The 21,944-nt window shown below is 28.2% G+C and overlaps 1 protein-coding gene and 1 pseudogene across 1 annotated transcript; both read left to right on the top strand.

The window, feature by feature from the left end:
- The first annotated feature begins 715 nt into the window (after positions 1-715).
- Positions 716-14,245, top strand: LOC105846238 (uncharacterized). Its single transcript, XM_065804293.1, has 2 exons — positions 716-842; positions 13,101-14,245. Exon 2 carries the CDS (start codon positions 13,105-13,107, stop codon positions 14,119-14,121), a length of 1,017 nt encoding a protein of 338 aa, XP_065660365.1. The 5' UTR covers positions 716-842; positions 13,101-13,104; the 3' UTR covers positions 14,122-14,245.
- A 2,597-nt stretch (positions 14,246-16,842) lies between these two features.
- On the top strand, positions 16,843-18,699 carry LOC136082989 (histone-lysine N-methyltransferase SETMAR-like; annotated as a pseudogene).
- The last annotated feature ends 3,245 nt before the right edge of the window (positions 18,700-21,944 follow it).

The following is a 21,944-nucleotide window of genomic DNA, read 5'->3' as shown; positions in this document are numbered from 1 at the left end:
CATGACCAACATGTACGCGTGACCACAACGCTTGTGCCTTTTACGATGCATATAACTAATAGCCTGCTAACTAACCTAATTAAGAAATTAGAAGTTTTAATACTTTTTTTTTTGACAAAATGTTAAATTTTTTAACAAGTTTTTATTAAATTAAGTAAATAGTAAAGCGTTTGAAAATGTTTTAAAATAAGAGACATTAAAATCCTAAAACTAGATTTTGATTCTATGCAGCTACAGTAACTATTTATGGCGCAGCAGTTAGAGAACAGCTTTGAAATCAAGAGGTATAAGGTTCTTTGTCTACTCTGGACTTATATCAATATTGGTAAAAAAAGCAGCTCAAACATTTTTGCAGCTCTTCTTAGACCATCTCAACACACACACACACACACACACACACACACACACACACACACACACACACACACACACACACACACACACACACACACACGCACACACACACACAAAAGCATAGTATCTTTTTTTTTTAATTAATTACAAGGTTATATCTAAAGATTGGTTACATTTTCTATTGATTAGTTAATTATTTCGATGACCATCTTAATGTTAGAGTAGTTCTGTTTATTAAATAAAAATTCAAAAATAAAGTCCTTAATTTAACATTCATGACAGAACAAACAATGAACAAAGCTTCGTCAACTCCACTTAACGTAAGATTATATTTGACAATAATGATTTCGCAATCACAAAATGGGGTTTCCCATATAGTTACGAAACAAAACAAATCAGAAAAGTGTTATAGAATTCTTAGAAAAATTTCAAACAAAAAAATGAATTTCTTAAGAACTTGTTCGAATATAGAAGTCAGCTAAATTAAGGTAAGAAATTAATACAATATCAATTAAATATCAATTATGTAAAACATCATATTTTATCAAATTTAGTGGAAAGTTAGTAAAATTAATAAATATCAATAATTTAAAAAATGTATCATGTTTTATAAAATTTAATTACTATACATTTAACAGTTATATAGAATCTTATATAAACACGCTCGTTTGTTTTTTGCATATTTGTATTTTATCATTTTTATTTGTTTATACATTATTAATATGAGTTGGTTAAATATATTATTATTATATTATATATATTATTTGCGGCGATAACAAAACAAGGAAAATACTAGAATAAAACTTAGCGAAATAAATTTCGATCGAAATCTTTAGTTTTGTAAGAAATAGCAAAAGAAATTGAAAAAAAAAAGTTTATGTCCGTTTGAATAACTTGAATAGAAATATAAAAACATTTACTTCATTCGATGTTTTTTAAAGTGAAGCTCATGATTTACTTTTAGAGCGGGTTGAAGTTAATTTACTTACTGAAAACTCCAATTTTTAAAAACGTGCTTGTGTGATCAAAACATGTTTTTAGGTCATAATTTTTTAAAATATTTAAATTTAAATAAAGACAACGTAGTAAGAAATCCGAGAGCTGTTTGGACAGTCTGAATATTTTGTAACAATTGCGTAAAGAAATTACGCGATTTTTTTCATTGCACAATTTCTAACTAATAGTGATTTTATGATTTTGTAAGTTGCATCCAAAAAAAATCCAGCTTAGTCACGCACGCACACACACGCGTGCGCACACACATTCACACACGCACAAAATCTAATCACTGATTTTTAGTCGTAAAGTTATTTTACTCGCTAATAGTCTTCTTTTGAGAGAAGTATTGTCTTTTAACATTAAAAATAAGTTGCCTTGCATTTTGAACTTATTATTATTTTTAAGTAACAATAAGTTCAAAAAAATATTAGTTATGAGGTTGAGTGATGTACTGTTAAAAATTTGGTTTTCAAGAGAAAGTGGTTCCAAAGACCCACTTTCGGAGCCCCTGACTTTATAAATTGTTAAACATTAGATTGCAAAACTAATAGAATCAAGTTTTAGTATGATACAAAATTTAGCTGACTAGCTGGAGAGATAACAAAGTCAAAAATTGTTTAAAATTGTAGTACATCTTAGTAGTATAATTATTCCAGCGGTTAGCCAAAATGGCACCTTTGCGTTAAAAACCTGTGAAAGTTGTAACCTGTGAAAGCTGTAATCGAAGTCGATTACTCTTTTAAAAGTTGACTGGATGTGTTACTACTTACTTGAATCTTCTTTTTTGCCTGCCCATTTAGCTAGGTTTGTTACATTTAGCTAGGTTTGTTACATTCTTAAAAAACGTTTTTTTTTTGGCAAAGAACTAATTAAATTTCTTTTTTTTTTGCAATGTAGTATTTTTTATTTTATTAGATTTTTTTTTTTTTTTGATTTTACTTATATATATTATTATTTTTTATTTTTTCCAGTTTTCCCAGTGGGCACGGTACGTTTTTAAAACGTTTTTAAAACGTTTTTTAGACGTTTTATAAGGTTTAAACCCAATAAAAAACGTCCAAAGAACGTTTTAAAAACGTACTTAGCCCACTGGGTTACATTTAATTAGTCGTAATACAATAAAATCCGTGATATATGCTCTCGTAGTGCAATAAAATCCGAGATATATAGACTAATTTAAATAAAAACTTGGTATCTGATAGAAGATCTAATGATCTTGTCGCCAGAACCATAAAACGTTATAATAAAATATAACTTAAGCCGTTAATAAATATAAACAAATAAAAATGATAAAATACAAAAATACAAAAAACAAAAGAGCGTGTTTATATAAATTTCTTATTTTTAAAACTATTTCAAAATATTGTCATTAAAAAGAATGAATTTTTTTAATTTCTTTTTAAAGGTATTTGATAAATCAAAATTAGGTAAAACGATTTTATTTTAATTCTATTTATGCGTTGTAGTAATTTTATTTTGCGTTGCAGTATTTTTGCTGAATTTAAAAACAAATTGATATATTTTAAATATAGAGATATAAAATATTTTTTTGTAAATACATAGACCATAAAGAAAGAAAACAAGAATAAATTGAGAAAGAAAAAAGAATAAAAAATAAAGAAAGAAAAAAAGAAAAAATTAATTTAAGTTTTGGAAAGAGAAGGAATAGGGATTCCTTCTCCTTCCAAAACTTAAATTAAAAAAAAAAAAAAAAGAATTTTTTTTTTAATTTGTTACTCAAAATTTTTTTGTTAAAGTTAATTTTTAACATCTTAAATCGAATCAATGATATATTCTAAAAACTAGATGTCTAACTTCAATCCGAAAAGTGAAGCCACTTTTTCCCTTTACAAATGACAGATTAAATTTGTAAATAAATATTATTTAACTTTTCTTTTCTTAACAGAAGTAAATATATTTTAAATATAAATACTTATTTTTATCAATTTAGAAGTGTTAAAAAAAAATTAGTTACTTAAAAAATAATTATTTATGCTTCCTAAATTTATTTCCGAAAAGAAAGAGATTAAGGTTTTAAATAGAAAAGTGAAACGACAATTTTTTAAATTATCATACCTTTTAATAAACCTAGGTTCAAATAAACCTGGGTTTAAATAAACCTAGGTTCATAAAAAAACTTTTATAAGTATTTTATAATTATTAAAACGTGTTTTTGAATTATGTTTAACTTATTGGTAACTAAACTTGCATTTTTAACTTTTATTCCACACATAGGCTTCAGGTTTTGCTGTTTTTACAATTGGCCGAAAAAATAAAGCCGCTTTTTTTTGTTGATAAATTATAAACCAAAATAAAGCAGCTTCGTATTTCATCCAATAAAACCCGCAAGTTAGACATCTAGTTTATTTAATATATCATCGGAATGGATATTCTTTAAGCTTCCTAAAAATTAACTGAAAGAAAAATATTTAGATAAAACTGTTACATTGGTTTATTTTAATTTTTATTGCAAAGTCATTTTTATTTTAGTAATAAAATACTAAATAAATAAATACTTAGAAAGATGAATGCATCATCAAAATAAATAAAGACTTAGAAACATGGATGCATTATCAAAATAAATAAATACTTAGAAAGATGCGAGTCAGCATGTGGTGCTACTAAAGTCACGTTTAACTTTTTTTTTTGGCTAGTTGGGCATATACTTCTAATAACTGATGTGTTTAATTAATTGGCTATAAATAATGTTCCCTAAAAGTTCCCTTCTTAAAAGTTTTATAAAACGGTGCTCAAAAAGAAAAATTCGTCAGCATATATATATATATATATATATAGAATCTTTTCATTTTCATTCTTCATGATGAACCTACTGATGGTGAAACACAGTGTTGAAGTAACCAAAAATTAGATAAGTGTTTTTACTAATTTTTTGCTCTGTTCTTTTAGAACATTGAGCACTCTGTTTGTAGAATACACTAACATAATTTATATATATATATATATATATATATATATATATATATATATATATATATATATATATATATATATATATATATATGTATATATATATATATATATATATATATATATATATATATATATATATATACATATGTATATATATATATATATATATATATATATATATATATATATATATATATATATATATAATATGTATACAAATTCCACAAGGAGAGGGGACCAAGGGGCTAATATCTACAATTGCAGATACGAGAACTTTATTTTTGGAAACAAACTTTAGTTGACATTTTTAATCTAATGAAGCCCATTATACATGCAATTCCGAAACGGTTAGGAAAACATACGATCATTATATTTACCCATAGTAGCTAATTCCATAATATCCACAATCCAATGTTTGATACTTTAAAAGTAATTTTCATAGTATAGCTTTTATAATATAAAAATGTTAAAAAAATCTTAGTATATATTTGCTCAAATGAAGAGTTTAAAAATTATCTTTGGTTAATGATATTGCAGTAAGACTTTGCATTAATGAAAATATTTTACAACAAGCAAATGAGCAGCACTCCTACGTTATGTAGAAATTTGGTGGGGAAAACGGTCTCGTCAATTCTTTCATACTAAGTAAAAAGTTCTTAGAAGTTTTATAATAATCATTTATTATTATAAAACTTCTAAGAACTCTTCTGAATAAAAGCTTTTTTATTTATTTTTTTAAATTTATTTTCGTCGTTTTCATAATAAATTATTTACAAAATATTTTGAGTTAAGATATGACCGGAGCAGGCAGAAGACAAAAGTCTTATCATCTAGCCCCGTTGTATCGTTTACACTATCATAAATCTATTATAAAATTTTACAAAATCAATTAAATAATATAAATACTTTTAAATAAACATTTTACATTTTTTTATACATAAAAAAAGAAATATTTTTACATACATAAAAATATATATGTATAGAAAAAAGGAAATAAATACAAATTTAGATAAATAAGCAAAAAAAAAAATATGTTTTGCTTTTTAGCAAACGAAAGAAAAGTTAAGAATTAAAAAAAGAAGATATTAAAAATAAAATAGAGTTTGAGATATGTCATAATCAAGTAACCGTTTTTTTAAAATAACTTTGAAAGTTTGAAGTGAAATTATAGTTTTACTTTCAATTGGAAGGAATGAGTACCACAAATGTGGCCCTCGGTATGTTATTGAGAAATTAGACTGTTTTAGTAAGGTTTTTGGTACCTGATAGTTATGCAATGAATGCTTTGTTTGATATTTATGATTTTTAATAACAAAAAGGTCGTCAAAAATATTTGGCAGCATACGATATTTAAATCTAAACATGAATAAAAGAATACTGTAAATATTTAACTGATAAACATTAAGCACTCCAAGCTTTCTTAGCATTGGATTGTCACTGGTGTATTTATTAGCATTTAATATAAGGCGGCTTGCTTGTTTTTGTTTATTTAAGATACGCTTTAATTTTGATGGATAAGTGCTGGCCCACGCAATATTACAATAACTGATATAGCTATGGATAAATGAAAAGTAGATAAGTTTTAAGCAGTTTTTATCCAATATATGTTTTGTCGTGTACATAATTCAAATACTCTTTGAAATTTTATTTTCTAATAAATTAATGTGGTCTTTCCAACTTAATTGTTCGTCAAGTAAAACGCTTAAAAATTTAATGCAGAATGTCCGTCGTAAATTAGTTTTTTTCTATTGAAATATTTGGGAGTTTTAGGGGCAAAGTTTCAGATTTGGAGGATTTAGAAAAAAGAATATATTTGCTTTTAGTTTTATTTAGAGATAGTTTGTTGGCTTTCAACCATTCATTGAGGTTGTCAAGCTCACGATTCATAGTGATAAAGATTGACTCTATGTTTGAGTGGGTATAAAAAACCTGAGTGTAGTCAGCAAAAAGATTTAAATTTAATACACTAGAAGATAAGTAAATATCGTTTATATAGATAATAAATAATAAAGGCCCTAGAATAGATCCCTGTGGAACTCCGCAAGAAATGTTTTCTAGTTTAGTACAGGTTTTGTCATAAGATACACATTGTTTGCGATTATTAAGATAGAAAAAAAACCATTTATAATTATTATTTTTGACTCCATAATTTCTAAGTTTGTAGAGAAGAATATTATGGTCCACAGTATCGAAGGCCTTTGAGAGGTCAATAAAAACTCCAAGAGTATATTGGTTGTTTTCAAATCCGTTTAAAGTTTCTTTAACTAATTTAATTACTGCATGTTCTGTCAAGTGCCCTTTTCTAAATCCGTACTGATTATTATTAAGCAATTTATGTTTTATAAAATAATTGTATAGCCTATTATGCATTATTCTCTCTAGAATTTTAGAAAAATATGGAAGTGTTGAGATAGGTCTACAGTTAGATAATTTAGAAATATCACCGTCTTTAAAAATTGGAACTACTTTTGCTAGTTTTAAAAGGTCAGGAAAAATTCCATTATTAAATGAAAGATTAAAAATAATTAGTAAGGGGTTTTCAATAATATCAAAAACTTCTTTAACAACCCTTGGGCTTATGTCATCAAGACCTGAGTTTTTGTTTGGTTTTAACATATTAAAAGCAAACCGAAGTTCATCAGGAGATACTTCAAGCTCATCCATCACACAGTCCTCTTCTTTAATATATGATTTAAATTTTTTATTTCCGGGAGTTATTTTATTTGTTAGGTTTTGACCGACGTTAATAAATAAAATTATTAAAACTCTCTGCAATAACTTTTCGCTCATTAATTACTGTAATTTCATCTTCAGTGAATACATATTTTGGTAAAGTATTACCATGATCTTGTTTATTTTTTCCTATCATTCCCTTTATTATATCCCAAGTTTGTTTGTTATTACCAATATTATTTTTGTAGTGATTTTGAGAAATAATTTTTTTTTAGCTTTTCTTTTCAGGTTTTCAAACAGGTTTTTGTAAATTTTATATTTTTTTTCGTTTTGATAAGTTTTATTTTTTAAGAATTTTTCATATAATCTTTGCTTTTTCTTTGAAGATTTAATAAGCCCTTTTGTAATCCAGTGACTTTGCAGGCTTTTAAGCTTAATTTTTATTTCCTTCATTGAAAACGCTTTATTGTAAGCATTAATGAACTCATTGTAAAAAAAATCTTAAGCTATATTAGCATCTTTGCAATTATTGAGTTGTTTCCAGTTTACTTTGAGTAAATAATTTCTAAACGCCTCAATATTAATTTCATTAATCTGCCTTTTTACTTCCCTTTGTACAACGTTTTTTTAAAAATAAAAAAAATCCGAAATGAAAAATTGGAAAGTGGTCACTAATATCGCTTTTTATGATTCTGCTTTGAATGTTGCATGTTGTAAAGTTGTTAGTAAAAATATTATCAATGAGAGATACGGTTTGAAGAGTTACGCGAGTAGGTTTGTTTATTAAAGGAGTAATGTTTTATTGAAATAGAGTGTTTGAGAAATGTTTTACATCGCTGTCAGTTTTAACATTAAGAAGATTTAGGTTATAGTCTCCCGTGATGTAAATTTGTTTGTGTTTTACTTTTTTTAAGTAGCATTTTAAGTGTTTTAAAAAAGATTTCTTATTTCGGCATGGCGGTCTATACAAAGCAGTTATTAAAATGTTTATTTTTTTTTGTGGTTTAATAATTCAATAGTTAGAAATTCAAAGTCTGCGTTTTGAATACTTAAAATTTCTATTTTCTGAAAATGGATTGAATCATGAACAAAAATGCATACGCCACCACCGATGCCACCACCGATGCCACCACCTCGAAATTCTTTTTGTAGATCATTTTTTGAAATAAACAAAATACGTCCGCGGTTTTTGAAATAAACAAAATACTTCTGCGGTGCTAATAAGACATTAAGGACTTCTGCAAGCACCTCAAAAAAAAAAAAAAAAAAGACTGTGAATCTTGAAATTAATAAGTTGGGCATTCTCAGATGTAAAAGCACAAATCCAGCTCTGACTAAAGCGCACAAACGTATTTGTCTTTAATAGGCCAAGGACCATATGATTTGGAAAAATGATTTTTGAATTTTGTGGTCCGATGAACAAAAGTTTCAATCTTTATGGTCCAGATGGCTTCACTTATTACTAGCGTAACATTAGAAAAAAAGGAAATATTTTCAAAATAAAGAGGGAAGCAAGGGAGTAATGATTTGGGGTGCGTTTGGTTATTTTGGAAAAAATACGATTGACTTTATTACTAATAAATTAAATGCTGAAGGATAAAGAAATTTGTTCGATGATCATTTGAAAGATATTTCACAAAAATTTAAAAACACGAATTTTATTTTCCAACAAGATAATGCTCCAATTCATAGTGCAAAGAAAAATTCAATTATTGAAATGGCCAGCGCTCTCACCTGATTTAAATCCCATTGAAAACGTGAGAGGCATTTTAGCAAGACGTGTTTATGCAAAAGGGTAACAATATTCAAATTGAATACAAACAATATTCAATTGATAAAGGCAATTGTACCTGTTTGGAACAACATATCTCTTGCTGATCTCAAAAAAATTCGCAAAGTATGGCAAGTAAAGAAAGTTTAATAATAACTTCAAATTAAGATACAACACATCTATAAATTTTGTTGAACAAAATTGAAATGAGTTTATAATTTTACACCATTTTTCAACAATTTTCAAACCAATTCAAACCACGAGATTTCATTACAACGAGAAACCGTTCAAATTGAAGTTGATGTTTTCAAGACGGTTAACCAAAGCATCAGTTAATGATTTAGGCCATAAAGCTGCATGAAAATATTATTCTAAAATGCTCTCTTGGGATATTTTGAGCACTAACAATTTTTAAACTGTTTTTAGATTTTTGTTCAATTTTACTCGTAGTCTCACGATTATCAATTAATTATTTTTATTTCTGTATAAAAAAAAAATAAACATAGCTTACTAAATTTACTTACAAATTGTTAATGTATTATAAAATTAATCAAAATAAAACTTTACGAAAATCTTACAAAACATAAAGTTAATCTAAAAATTTATATAAACGAAATAATATATACAATTTATATAAAAATAATTTTTGTCAACAAAAACAAAAATATAAATATTTTATTAATAAAAAAAAAAATGTAAAAAAAACTTTTTTTTTATATTTTATTGTGATACAATAAAATATAAAAAAGTTACCTCATTGTTAGAGAAAAATTCAACAAAAGAAATAAATGAAACGAATAAAACGAAAATGAAATAAAGCGAATGATCAAAAGAAATGAAATGAAATAAATTACAAAAATATGTATGATTGAAAAACATCAGTTTACATAGCTCCGGGCATAATAAGATACACTGCTCAAGCAAAAAGCATCTTAAAACTTCTGGGTCAAACGCAACCACCTAGTCCGCATACTGTTAAATCCGCCCTGAGGTAAAGCTAATATAACAGAGAGAGAAAGTTTCAATTATAACACAGTACTCCAATCTTGGAAATCTGACAAAGTTAAATGGTGTAACACTAGTTTTCAACAACAACAACAACAACAAAAAAAAAGATAGAAAAAGATAAAAAATCTGAGTGGATTAAAGGTGTACTTTAAAAGCAACTTTTACTCATATTTACAGCCTATGCAGCAAGAGAAAGCTTCTTTTTATATTTTCTGCCTAATTTTCTAAGTAATTTTGCATTACTAACTGTGCCTGAAAAGTGCTTGATTTGACGCCGAAAATAACTTTTGTAAACTTTAGTAATTTCTAAAATAAAACCACCAAAAAAATCTGTGTAACTTGTGATCTTAAGGTAAACTTAGGTTTTTTAACTTAGTTATAAACTTATTACAAATTTAGTTTGCAAATAAATTTCTGTGAGGTCGTCGAATAAAGCAATTGGCTTAGTGTTTGATTTAGGATTGCTTTACTTCAAAACTTACAATTAATATTTCCTATAACAAATGAATTTTTAATTTCCCAAAAATTTTTAGTATTTTATAAACTTTTTTCAACTTTAGTAATGTTTGTATTGTGCGCTCTAGTGTGGCTAATATATTATTCTTTTGTACGCTAGAATGTCCGTATGCATTTCAGTGCTATTGCCGTGAAGCCGGTTGTAGGCTTTCCAGAGCGCCTTTTAACTTCTTTTTTCAATAAGTAAAGTACTGTGTTGTTTAGTCCAATAAGAATATTCGAAATTAATTGTTGTAAGAATCTAAAAAATGGTTTAGCTCTTTGATGGTTCAAGTGATTTTTATATTTAATCAAGTTCACTACTTTTATGTTACTCTTTGCTAAGTCAACTGTTAATGCTTTTTTTTTATCAATTAACAATAAATCTTTCCAAATAAAATTCAAATAAGCTCAAAATTTTCCAAATAAAATGCAAGACGCTATTGATGTAATTACATTTTATTTCTTACATTTTATAATTTAAGTTCTGTTACTACATCACTAAACAAAGTTTTCAAACTACAACTTGAGATTCGCAAGGCAACTTTGCGTTGCTTTTTTCCGTAATTTCTTTCTAGACAATATTTTGCACCCGCAAAAATTTCCAAACCCGCGCTTTAAATTTTCCAAACTTTTAATTACTATTTAAAAGCTTCTCTTGAAAAACACTGGGTAATAGGTTTATACTCTTAGTATCTTAGTAACTGGAGCTCTATCAATGTAAGATTCAGGGGTTGCTTTACAATTTTTGTATTAAGCTTTATCATATGAGATGTGATAAAGCTCAATACAATACGGACGTGAATCTAAAGCCACTCTAATTTCTTTTTTTATATTTAATATTTTTACTTCGAGATTTATACCATCATCATTGTATTCCTTTCTATTTGTTGGTTTTTTTGTCAAACCATTTCCCAAAAGTTGTGGTTTATAAGTCTTCTTCACCTCAGAGTTTTCAACTAGCGTTTTGCTTGATTTCCGGTTTATCACTTTCCAACATTATTCAAGTCAACTTCATAGACTTTAATTATTATCTATCATGAATTCTTCTTCTATAAAACTATTATGCATTATTAATATTTCCATTTTTTCCATATTGCACAAAGTAGGTAATTTTCATAATGTACAAATTAGTATTGCTAAATTTTAATTTTCATTTTTTGACAGATCTTTTTAAGTAGTTTTTTTGGGTTCACCGCTGTATCCTGTCGTGATGACGATATTTGTAAAGACTAAACAATAGCGGACCAAGAACGAATCCTTCTGGGACACCATTTGTGACTTCTAGCCATAATAAATTAACATCACCATATATAACTCTTTGACTTCGGTTAGATAAGGAAGATCTAATCTAAATTAACAAACTCGATTTTATACCACAAGCCGATGACTTTAGTAGTAATCTTTCATGTTCAGTATCAAAAGCTTAATCAAAAGCATAATCGATGTATAAAACATCAATTTGTTTTCCATTTGAAACTGATGGCGTAACAATACCCATTTATTCTTATAAGTTTGTGGTACAAGTTAAGAAGTTTACTATCCGGACCCATTAATTTCGTTGTATTTAAGTTTTTTTTAAACATTACACTTATCAAAGGATATATTGTCAATGATTTTAGTTGTTCAATCTTCAAACCTTGGTAACAACTCATTTTCTACATTTTGAACAAAAACTTTGTTGAAAATATTGATTTATGTATTCTATAATATTTTTGGATCTGTTATTAAATTTCTTTTGAATTTGATGGCTTTAATGATTTTTTTTTATTTGTTGCTTTGATTTATTATATCTGTTCAAAAGTTTTTGGTTTGTTCTGGAATTTTTTGCTATATTGTGTTTAAAATTTTGTACTGCAGTCAAGTTTTTTTTTTGTAACATTACGCCTCACAGCCTTGTACTTCATTTTAACATCTTTATTGTTCGAACTTTAAGATAAGAACCATAATTTGATTTAAAAATGTTTTTTGACTTAATATAAAAATTTTAATTTTTTAGTTATCCAACTTTTCCTACTTATTTGTAACGGATTTTTATATGGTATTTTTTCTCGACATATTATTTTATAATATTTAATAAAAAAGTTTAATAACGTGATGACCTTAGATTTCCTAATGGTGGTAATTCGATAACATTTTTAACACAATTTTGATCGTCAACAATCAATAGATCTAAAATATTTGTCAATTCTTTATTAAATTTTTGAAAAGTTAGTTTTTTGATAATCTAAGACAGAAAAACTCCAAACATCTAATAATATTTTCTGCTTTTTCTCTGCTTGTTTGCGTTTGATACTTTGCCATTAAACAACGATATTGAATTGTAATTAAAATCTTTAATTATTATTAAATTTAAGAACTGCTTTTGTTGAACTAAAATGTGACCATTATATCGATTTAATAATTTAGTTATTTGTTTTCTCATTTTTTAAAAAGCGAGTTAAGAGTTCTGTAAATACAACTAAAGTCTATGTCGTTTCGACATTCGGTTGTATTTACGGACCTGCAGAAGTGAGGTCCGTAAATAAAAAAAACTACATTATATACAGACCTCCAAAGTATTTAGTTAAATATTCTATATTTGCTCTGGTGCATTGTAAAATTATTAAACACAGAAAACTGTGTTTCCTGTGATTTATAAAAAAATCTTTATATAAAAAAATTATATTTATTATTATTAAAACAAAATTATCTAAAAAAAGAATTAGATGTACAAGAAAAATGGCGCGCTTTGTCTTGAGGACGTCTTTTTTACGTATTGTACCCATTGGGTTATTATAATATTTGATGCTTTGTATTTATTTAAAAATATTTAAATATTTTTTATTGTCATTGCTTGCAACCTAAAGCGTTTACACATTTTATTTAGAGAAATGGCTGTTTTTGGAAAGGTACTATTAACTGTGATAAGTTTTGGAATCACGGGAATTTTATTGAACGGAACAAGTTTGCTTCTACTCGCTAAATTAAAAAACTCTCGTACTGATAAAACGCAGCGTTGGATAATTAGCAATCTTTGTTTTTTTAGCCTTTGTCTAAGTATTACTTACACAGTCACTAACTCTATAGAAATAATTCAATCTGTTAACAACAAAGAAAATTACAAAGACGAATACGAAAATCTTACAGTAGCTGCTCGCGAAAGTAAAAAAAAGAACAATTCTTTCATTTTTCATCGAACTGATAATGTTATTCTTTATATAAAAGAAGAAGGACATTCGCCAAGTATTGCTTATGTAATAGAAGACGCTCTAATTGCAAGCTTTGTAATTGGCAATTACTTAGCAACTCTGTGGCTTGTATTAGATAGATATTTGCATATAAAAATGATCATTAAATACACATGTTACTGGTCGCACAAAAAAACTTTGTTGACAATGTTGATCATGTGGATTTTAGCTTTAACAATCGGATGTTTAATGAGAATATACTTGAGAGGAAATCTGGCATATATATGCAATATAATTTATATAACACTTGATTCAATCATTATTCTTGTATCCTTCTATGTTTACTCTTATGCGTTGATAGTTATTAAAAAACAAAAGCAGCTTCATTTAAAAGGAAACGATAACGGCATTACAAAAGGAGTGTTTTTGTCTGCTTGTATTTTATTAACATTTATAGTAACAGTTACAATACCCGATATTATTTCGATATTGAACGAGAAAATGGAGTTAAATGACAACTTTGCTTGGTATTCATTTTTGTGTAACTCAATTTCTATTTTAACTGATGCTATTATCTATATATTGTTATCTCCGAAAGGTCGTTGGTATTTCAAAAAAAAACTACACACTATTTCTAGTAGAAGAAACAGTTCTATTGTTTTGTCTAACATGACAGTTGAAACCTTTCGTTCTTGTTCTATCGCATATAATATTAGGTAACATAGGTCAGGTAACTCCAAGAGAATGTAAAAACTGCTAAAAAATACCTTTAAATGGGATTAAATGACCATTTTTGTAATTTATTCTTATTTATTAACTTCTATATATTTAAATTTTACAGAAATTTTGGTTGTTTTGATTTCACAACATAAAACTAACGTCTGTTCACAAAAAATCCGGAATGAAAAATTGTTCTTAATTGAATAGAAAATTAATCGATTTTTGACAAAAATTTTAACTAAAATGAGTGACTGGACATTGTTAACTATTTTATAACCGAAAGTGGTCCTAAATCAGCGGCTTTTCGAACTTTAGTTTTGACTGAATCCATTAGGTTGAAAAAGTAGTCTAGATCAAACTCTTTCAACTTTAATCGAATTCTATTCTTAAGGTGGTCAAGATTTTTCGCAGTAAATCCATTTCCATAAACTTTTGCTTTTAAATGTGCCCAAAAATTTTCAATTGGCCTTAACTGCGGTACATTTGGGGGGTTATCTTTAGCGTCGACAAAGTTAATACCTAAAGTGTTGTAAGTTTCTAATGTGTGTTTTGCATAATGACATCTCGCTCCGTCAGGCCAAAATAAAATTTTCATGTTTTGATGCTTGGAATTTATAAATGGAAGAAGTCTTTTTGTAATACATTCTTTAGAATAAGTTTTTGCATCCAGTGCACAGTTTTTTACAGCAAAATAAGGCGATGAATGACCAAAACGACTGATTGCAATCCAAACGAGAACTTTCTCGTCAAACTTTTTTTTGAAGTTGAATTTAACGTTAGGATCAGTTTGAGAACTATCCTTTGTATAGTAGCCAGAGTTTTGTGAACAATTTGCACCATTTACACAGAAATAAGATTCATCGTCCATGATGATTTCAAACTCATTTGATGGCTTGAAAAAAGTTTTTGAAAGTTTTAATAAGTTTTTCTTTTGTTTAATTTCTTGCTTTTCTGTTGTTTTTGGTGCATTTTTTCTTTTGGTATACTTTAGTCCATGCATACTTAATAATCTATTTACGTATGAAACGCTTATCTTATATTTTAGTGCCAATTTTCTTTGCGAAATCCCGATTCTCTCTTCTGCTCTTGCAATCATGGACTCTATCTTTTCTGGTGTAATTTTAAAAGGTTTTCTGCCGCAACCGATTTTTCTATTCATTGGCAAATTATTTTCAGACCTTTTCATTATGTCATAAATTGTAGATTTAGCGATTCCCATTTTCTTAAAATGATCCACTGTAAATTTCTTTCCACTGTTTATGTTTTGTTTATAAAAATTTCCAATCACATTTCTAACATCGTTCTCTTTTAGATGCTCCATGTTTATTTGAATTAATTATTTAAACTCAATTTTGCCACAAAATGAAACTGTTGTTGTTGACCGATTAAATTTAAAAATTTCGAATCAAAAATTCGAAATTTAGAACAATTTGTGTACATTTGAAATCAGTCCGGATTTTTTGTGAACAGACGTTATAAAACAAATAATAAACATTTAAGTTCTTCCGCTGCGCGTATTAAAAATGCCCAACGGATTTATGACGTCCATAAACCGTTGTATAGACGTCCCACAGACGTTTTTGCCCACTGGAAAATGTTTTTTTTTTAAGGCAGACTTTAGACAGTGGAAGTCAAGAGGACCACCTGACCTTGCCTTCCACTTCAAAAAAAAAAAGTTTAATGATTTTGATAAACAGTTTTATCTATTACATCCTTTTGTTTTAAACTGTCTTGCTGGCTAATGAAGACCACCGAGATCCTGAATCTCAAGTCGCACAAGAGGAACCTGGAAACAAGAAGAACACTGGAAATAAGAGGAACACTGGAAAAAAACGTCTTGAGCTCATTTTAGATATTATTCTATTTTATCTTAACGTGTTTTAGCTTCTTCTGGTTCAAATCAACATATTGATGATTAATTTTAAATGATTTTCTTCTTAGAAAATACGACCCTCTTTTATTTGAGCACGTTAAACATCGGGAAGAATTCCAAGATTAAAGAAAAATGCAAGTTCATACTTTTTAGAAACAAATTCAATAATTTATGCTGCTACTAAAGGAAATTCTTTATAAGATTTTCAAGACCAATTTTTTTTTTTATTGTTGCTGAAACCAATCAACCATTTTCCACCATTGATTACCAATTGATTGTTGATTGGTTTCACAAGAAACAAACAACTTAAGTTATTTGTTATGCTAAGATTTAGCACATTACAGCAAAATCACAAACAAGACTGAAAGAAGCCAGCCAAAAAAACCCGGAAGAAAGCCAGTTTTTTAAATAAAATTGTTGGATTATTTTTACAGAAAATGCTTAAATAATAGAAAAAGAAATTATTAAAATAAATAAATAATGTAATAGATTATGTATAAATGATAATTTTTTTCTTTAAAAAAACTTTTTACTTAAAAGCAATATAAACGTTCATAAAATCAAAATCAAGTTTTACCAAATAAATAAGTTGTGAAAATAACAACAACAAATCGCTTAATACAATACTTTTGATTGTTTTAGAATTAAAAGCAACAATATCGTCTTTTCTTTTTCCACCATTGATAACCATTAGCTTATCATTTACTGATGAAGCATACGCTTTATATTATTAGTAATTTTTTATAGCACTATTAAAATGCTCTCAGGTAGCATATCTATCATCATTTAAAATAAGTTCTTTAGCCAAATCTAGCTTAGCAAAGCCAAACTAAATTTGGCTGAAAATAATGCAAAAGATTTTCTGGTAACCGAAGCCCCCTCTAGAGAGCAAACTTGTTTACTTAATGCTTATTGCGATTTTCTTATGATTCAATAAAGCTTCACATTTGGAACAAATAAAATTTTAGAGAATTCTTTTTAAACAAATCTTGCAATGTAGGTTGCCAACACTTTAACGAATTCAATCTCTTGGAAACCTCTTGACTGGACTCTTCAAGACTCAAGTCCCAGTAAGTTATATTTTTATTCATTGAATATTTAAATTAAAGTAACTTCACTGAAGACTCAACTTCACTTAAATCAACAAGAAAACAACTTTATGTAAATGAACAAGAAAGCAACCTTGACTCATTTACCTATATTTTGAAATTCGACGTTCCAAAAGGTTGCCTATAATATTCATTATAATTCATTAATCATCGAACCACATGATTTTTTTAATAATTTAACCGAAGTTGTTTGTTTGTTAAGGGTAAACTTTCCACAAGCCATTAACTGCATTAATTGCTATTTTTGATTAATGCAATGCGAAAAACAATTTAAGAACTTTTATATATAGTTATTTGAATATTTTGATTCTGAATGTGATATTAGGTTGCTGCAAAAATAATCTCGTTTTTCATATTTTATATTTTTGGATGAATTTTTGAATAAATTTATTATTGGCAGATGTCATGCTATATGTTATTTAAAAGCGCGTTTATCGCTTGATCTAGTTATCGTATTGGTTTTGTTTTATAATAATTTAGTCATTTTTTCCAGGACGTCAAAAATATCATGGACAAGAGATAAATTCGCACGATTTTTCTGTTCCAGTTCAAGATGGGCCGATAAGCTGCCGAGACAGCTCGCGATATCAACACTGCATTTGGCCCAGAAACCACTAACGAACGTATGGCACAGTGGTGGTTCAAAAAATTCCGCAGCGGTGAGGAGAGCCTTGAAGATGAAGAGGGTCGCGGACGCCCGTCTGAGATTGATGACGATCAATTGAGAGCCTTAATCGAAGCCGACCCGCGCAAAACCATACGAGAGGTTGCGGAAGATCTCAACGTTCATAACTCGACAGTTGATCGCCACTTGAAGCAAATAGGAAAGTCAAAAAAGCTTAGCAAATGGGTGCCGCACGAACTGAACGAAAATCAAAAAAATCGTCGTTTTGAGGTATCGTCTGCTCTTCTTCTGCGCAACAAAAACGATCCGTTTCTCGACCGGATCGTGACGTGTGATGAGAAATGGATCCTCTACGACAACCGACGACGTTCCGCGCAGTGGTTGGACCGCGATGAGGCCCCACAGCACTTCCCGAAGCCGAATCTCCACCAAAAGAAGGTTATGGTGACTGTTTGGTGGTCTGCAGCCGGTCTCATCCATCACAGCTTCCTGAATCCTGGCGAGACGATTACGGCAGAGAAGTACTGCCAGCAAATCGACGAAATGCATCAAATGCTCCGATGTATGTGCCCGAGATTGGTCAATATGAAGGGACCAATTCTCCTCCACGACAACGCCCGGCCGCACGTCGCACAACCGACCCTGCAGAAGTTGAACGCATTGGGCTACGAAACTCTGCCTCATCCACCATACTCACCGGACCTCTCGCCCACCGACTACCACTTTTTCAAGCATCTCGACAACTTCCTCCACGAGAAATGCTTCAAAAGCCGAGACGATGTCAAAACGACCTTTGATGACTTCATCGCTTCCAGGACTTCGGAATTTTACGCTACCGGCATAAATAAACTTGTTTCTCGTTGGCAAAAATGTGTTGATTGTAATGGTTCTTATTTCGATTAATAAAGTTTATTCTATGCTGAGTTATGTTTGTTCAAAGTTAACGGTTGAAAAACGAGATTATTTTTGCAGCAACCTAATATTAACCATATAAACATATAACGGTATTAACCAGTAGTTATTAATAATCAGCTATTGTGAAAACTATTAACGGCAGCTGACGTAAATTTATGAAAGTTTAAAGCAAGTAGAACATATTTGTATTTATTTTCTAAATTACCCGATGACGCGAGCGTTTGGAGCCTCTAGAAATGCTTCATGCGAACCACTTTTACCTGTGCTCGGTGCTATAAATGTGGATAAACTCAAATTACACCAAGTATTCTTTATGTTTAAAACAAAAATTGGATTGTACCCGAAAATCTTTCAAACTTATTTTAGTAAAATTATTCATAAGTATTCAACAAAGTTTCCAGTTAAAAACTTTGTTTTTCCCAAATGTAATAACATATATGTAAAATAAAATTTCTATTCAATTAAATACTGCAGATCTTAGGTCAATTGCTTTTACTCAGTAATTGGTCAGCTTTACGTAAATAAAAACCTTTTCAAATTTAGTTAAGTTTTTATTCACGTAAAGCTGAACAATAACTGAGTAAATTGCTTAGCTTCACGTGAATAATAATTTCGGTAAAACTGCCGAAGCTTTTATTTACGTAAAGCTGACCAATTGCTAAGTAAAAGCAATTGCTTGTTTTTATTCACCCAACGTCTTATCTGTGGAAAAAAATCGATATTTGTCAATAATCTTTTTTTACGGGCAGGACTTCGTAATATATAATATTATACCGGCAGAACTTCTGGAAGATCGTTATGACCTTATCACGAAGCCCTCAAAAAAATTCTTTTTTCTTCTACAATAAAAACATCTATATACTAAATAAAATAAATATATACCGAGAATATATAATCACTAAATATATCATAAATATAATACTCTACATACTTCAGAAGTGAAACTCAAAATAAAACATAACAAATCAATATGCAATATAGCAACTGAAAATATTTTTTAAAAAATCAAAAGAAAAAAATTTTAATAGGTTGTTTGAAAAAGGAATAGGTCAGTTTAGATGAAAAAACAAAATTAGGCCGTACTATTTCATTCCAGAGAAAAGGTCCACGATAAGATATAAAAAATTGAGCTTGTTTATTATTGCAAAAAGGTTTTTCTAAAATGCAATTATTACGTAGGTTATATTTGTTTTGGTGTTTAATTTTGTAAAGGTTTACAAAAACATCGGGGGACATAAATACTTTATATTTGTACATAAAACACAAAACATTAAATACATTTAGTTGATAAACATTTAAGGCGTCCATTTCTCTAAAAAGCGGTTAAGAGTTCGAAAAATGATTTTTAAAATTTTTCATGCGAGTTGCGTGTTTCTAATGCCGATAAAAAGATTTAAGTTTACTTCCCCATATAATATTTGCATAATTGATATGACATTAAATAAAAGAGTAATATAACTGTGTTAATTGCCTTTTGTTTAAAATACCTCCAGATTTGTATAGAATTCCAATGTTTTTTGCAACTTTATCAGAAATATTATTGATGTGTGATTTCCAAGACTAATTTTCTCAAATAAAAACTCCTAAAAATTTTGTCACTTTTTCTCTTTTTAGGATGACATTGTCTATAAAAAGATCAGGTGTATTTACAGGCAGTATCTGTTTTTTCGGTATTTAAAGATTATTTTTTTTGAACCAAAACGAAATTTTTTTGAGTTCATTGTTCATATTGTTAAAAAGTTTATATTTTCATGTTTATATTTTCATGTGACTGAAACAAGTTGGTGTCGTTTGCAAAAATTATAGTCTTTAAATTGGATGCTTTGTTAAGATCATTTATATATATAATGAAAAGAAGTGGTCCAAGTATGGATCCTTATGGGATACCATATGTTATGTTCATTAATGTTTGAGGTTGGGAATCTTTGCTAAAAACAAATTGCTTTCGGTTAAAGAGATAACTTTTGAACCAACTTAGAGTTTTACCTGCTATGCCATAACGTTCAAGTTTTTGAGCAAAATATTATGATCGACCGTGTCAAAAGCTTTTGACAAGTCAATGAAAACACCAAATGTGAATTTTTGATTTTTTAAAGGATTCGTTAATACAACGTGTTAATTGAAGAATAGCATGTTCAGTTGAATTTTTTTTTTTAAAACCGAACTAATTTTCAAAAAGGAGTTTATTGGTAATTAGGTATGTGTACACTTTTTATACATTATTCTTTCTAATATTTTTGAACTACTGGAGGAACAGAAATAGGTTTGTAATTTGTTATATCGGTCGGGTCTCCTGTCTTAAAAATATGAATTACTTTTGCTATTTTCAGAAAGTCTGGGAAAGAAACTTGTTTAAAGATTATGTAATGAATATCTTTCATGACGTCATAAGAGTCTATCACAATATTTCCATTTATACCGTCAGGTATAAATGGAAATCTAAAAGATCTAAAAGCTATATCAAATTCCTCAAGCGTTAGGTTTGTAAAAGGTTTGTAAGCGTTAGGTTTGTAAGGAGTTTGATGTTTGAAGTTCATCTGTTAATTTATAATTTGTTAAAGGGATTTTGATAAATTTGCTCCTATAGTGGAAAAAAATTTTTTGAATGCAGTCGCAATTTCATTAGTATCATTAGTTATTTTATTTCCAACTTTTATTGCGAGTAAAAGAAAGGTTGAAGTTACTTTTTGCTTTTCTTTTCTTTATTTCCCAGACGCGTTTTAAGTTATGTTTGCGCTGAGTAAGCAAATTAGAATGATATTTTTTTTAGCATTATTGCGGAGTTTTTCAATCAGATTTTTGTAGTTTTTGTAATTTTGTTTATGTTTTTCAGATCTTGTTTTTCAGTATTTGTTATACAACTTTTGTTTTATAGATTTTAAATCATAGATTTTAAAGAAAGTTTAAAAAAATGTGTTATAGATAATGTTTATGTTATGATTAAAGTTAACGTAATAGAAAAAATAAAAATTACATAATTACGTAAGTCCTGCTGTAAAACTTGATCTTTGAATGATTTTAACAATTGTTAACAATTCGCTTTTTATTGCCCTCGTTTTTCATTTGATAATCTGATTTCATAGAAAAAAATATGGGTAAATGATCAGAAACATCAGTTTCTATAATTCCTTTTTTTTAGAGATTTATTAAAATAGTCCGCGGGTAATGTATTATCAATTCGACGAACCAATCAAGTCAACGAATTGGTTCAATTGTTTAGATCTCTTGATCCGTATCAGAAACTCTCATATCGCTTCTAACTTTAAAGAAAATATTCACTTTCGTGATCACTTTCAAATAA

Source organism: Hydra vulgaris, chromosome 08, assembly GCF_038396675.1.
Source record: "Hydra vulgaris chromosome 08, alternate assembly HydraT2T_AEP".
Lineage (NCBI taxonomy): Eukaryota > Metazoa > Cnidaria > Hydrozoa > Anthoathecata > Hydridae > Hydra > Hydra vulgaris.
Note: the sequence above shows the minus strand (reverse complement) of the source record. Positions and strands in the feature narration are given on the sequence as shown.

What these genes read in the sequence shown, in the direction of transcription:
- LOC105846238 (XM_065804293.1), top strand. Translation starts at nt 13,105, where the DNA reads ATGGCTGTTTTTGGAAAGGTACTATTAACTGTGATAAGTTTTGGAATC.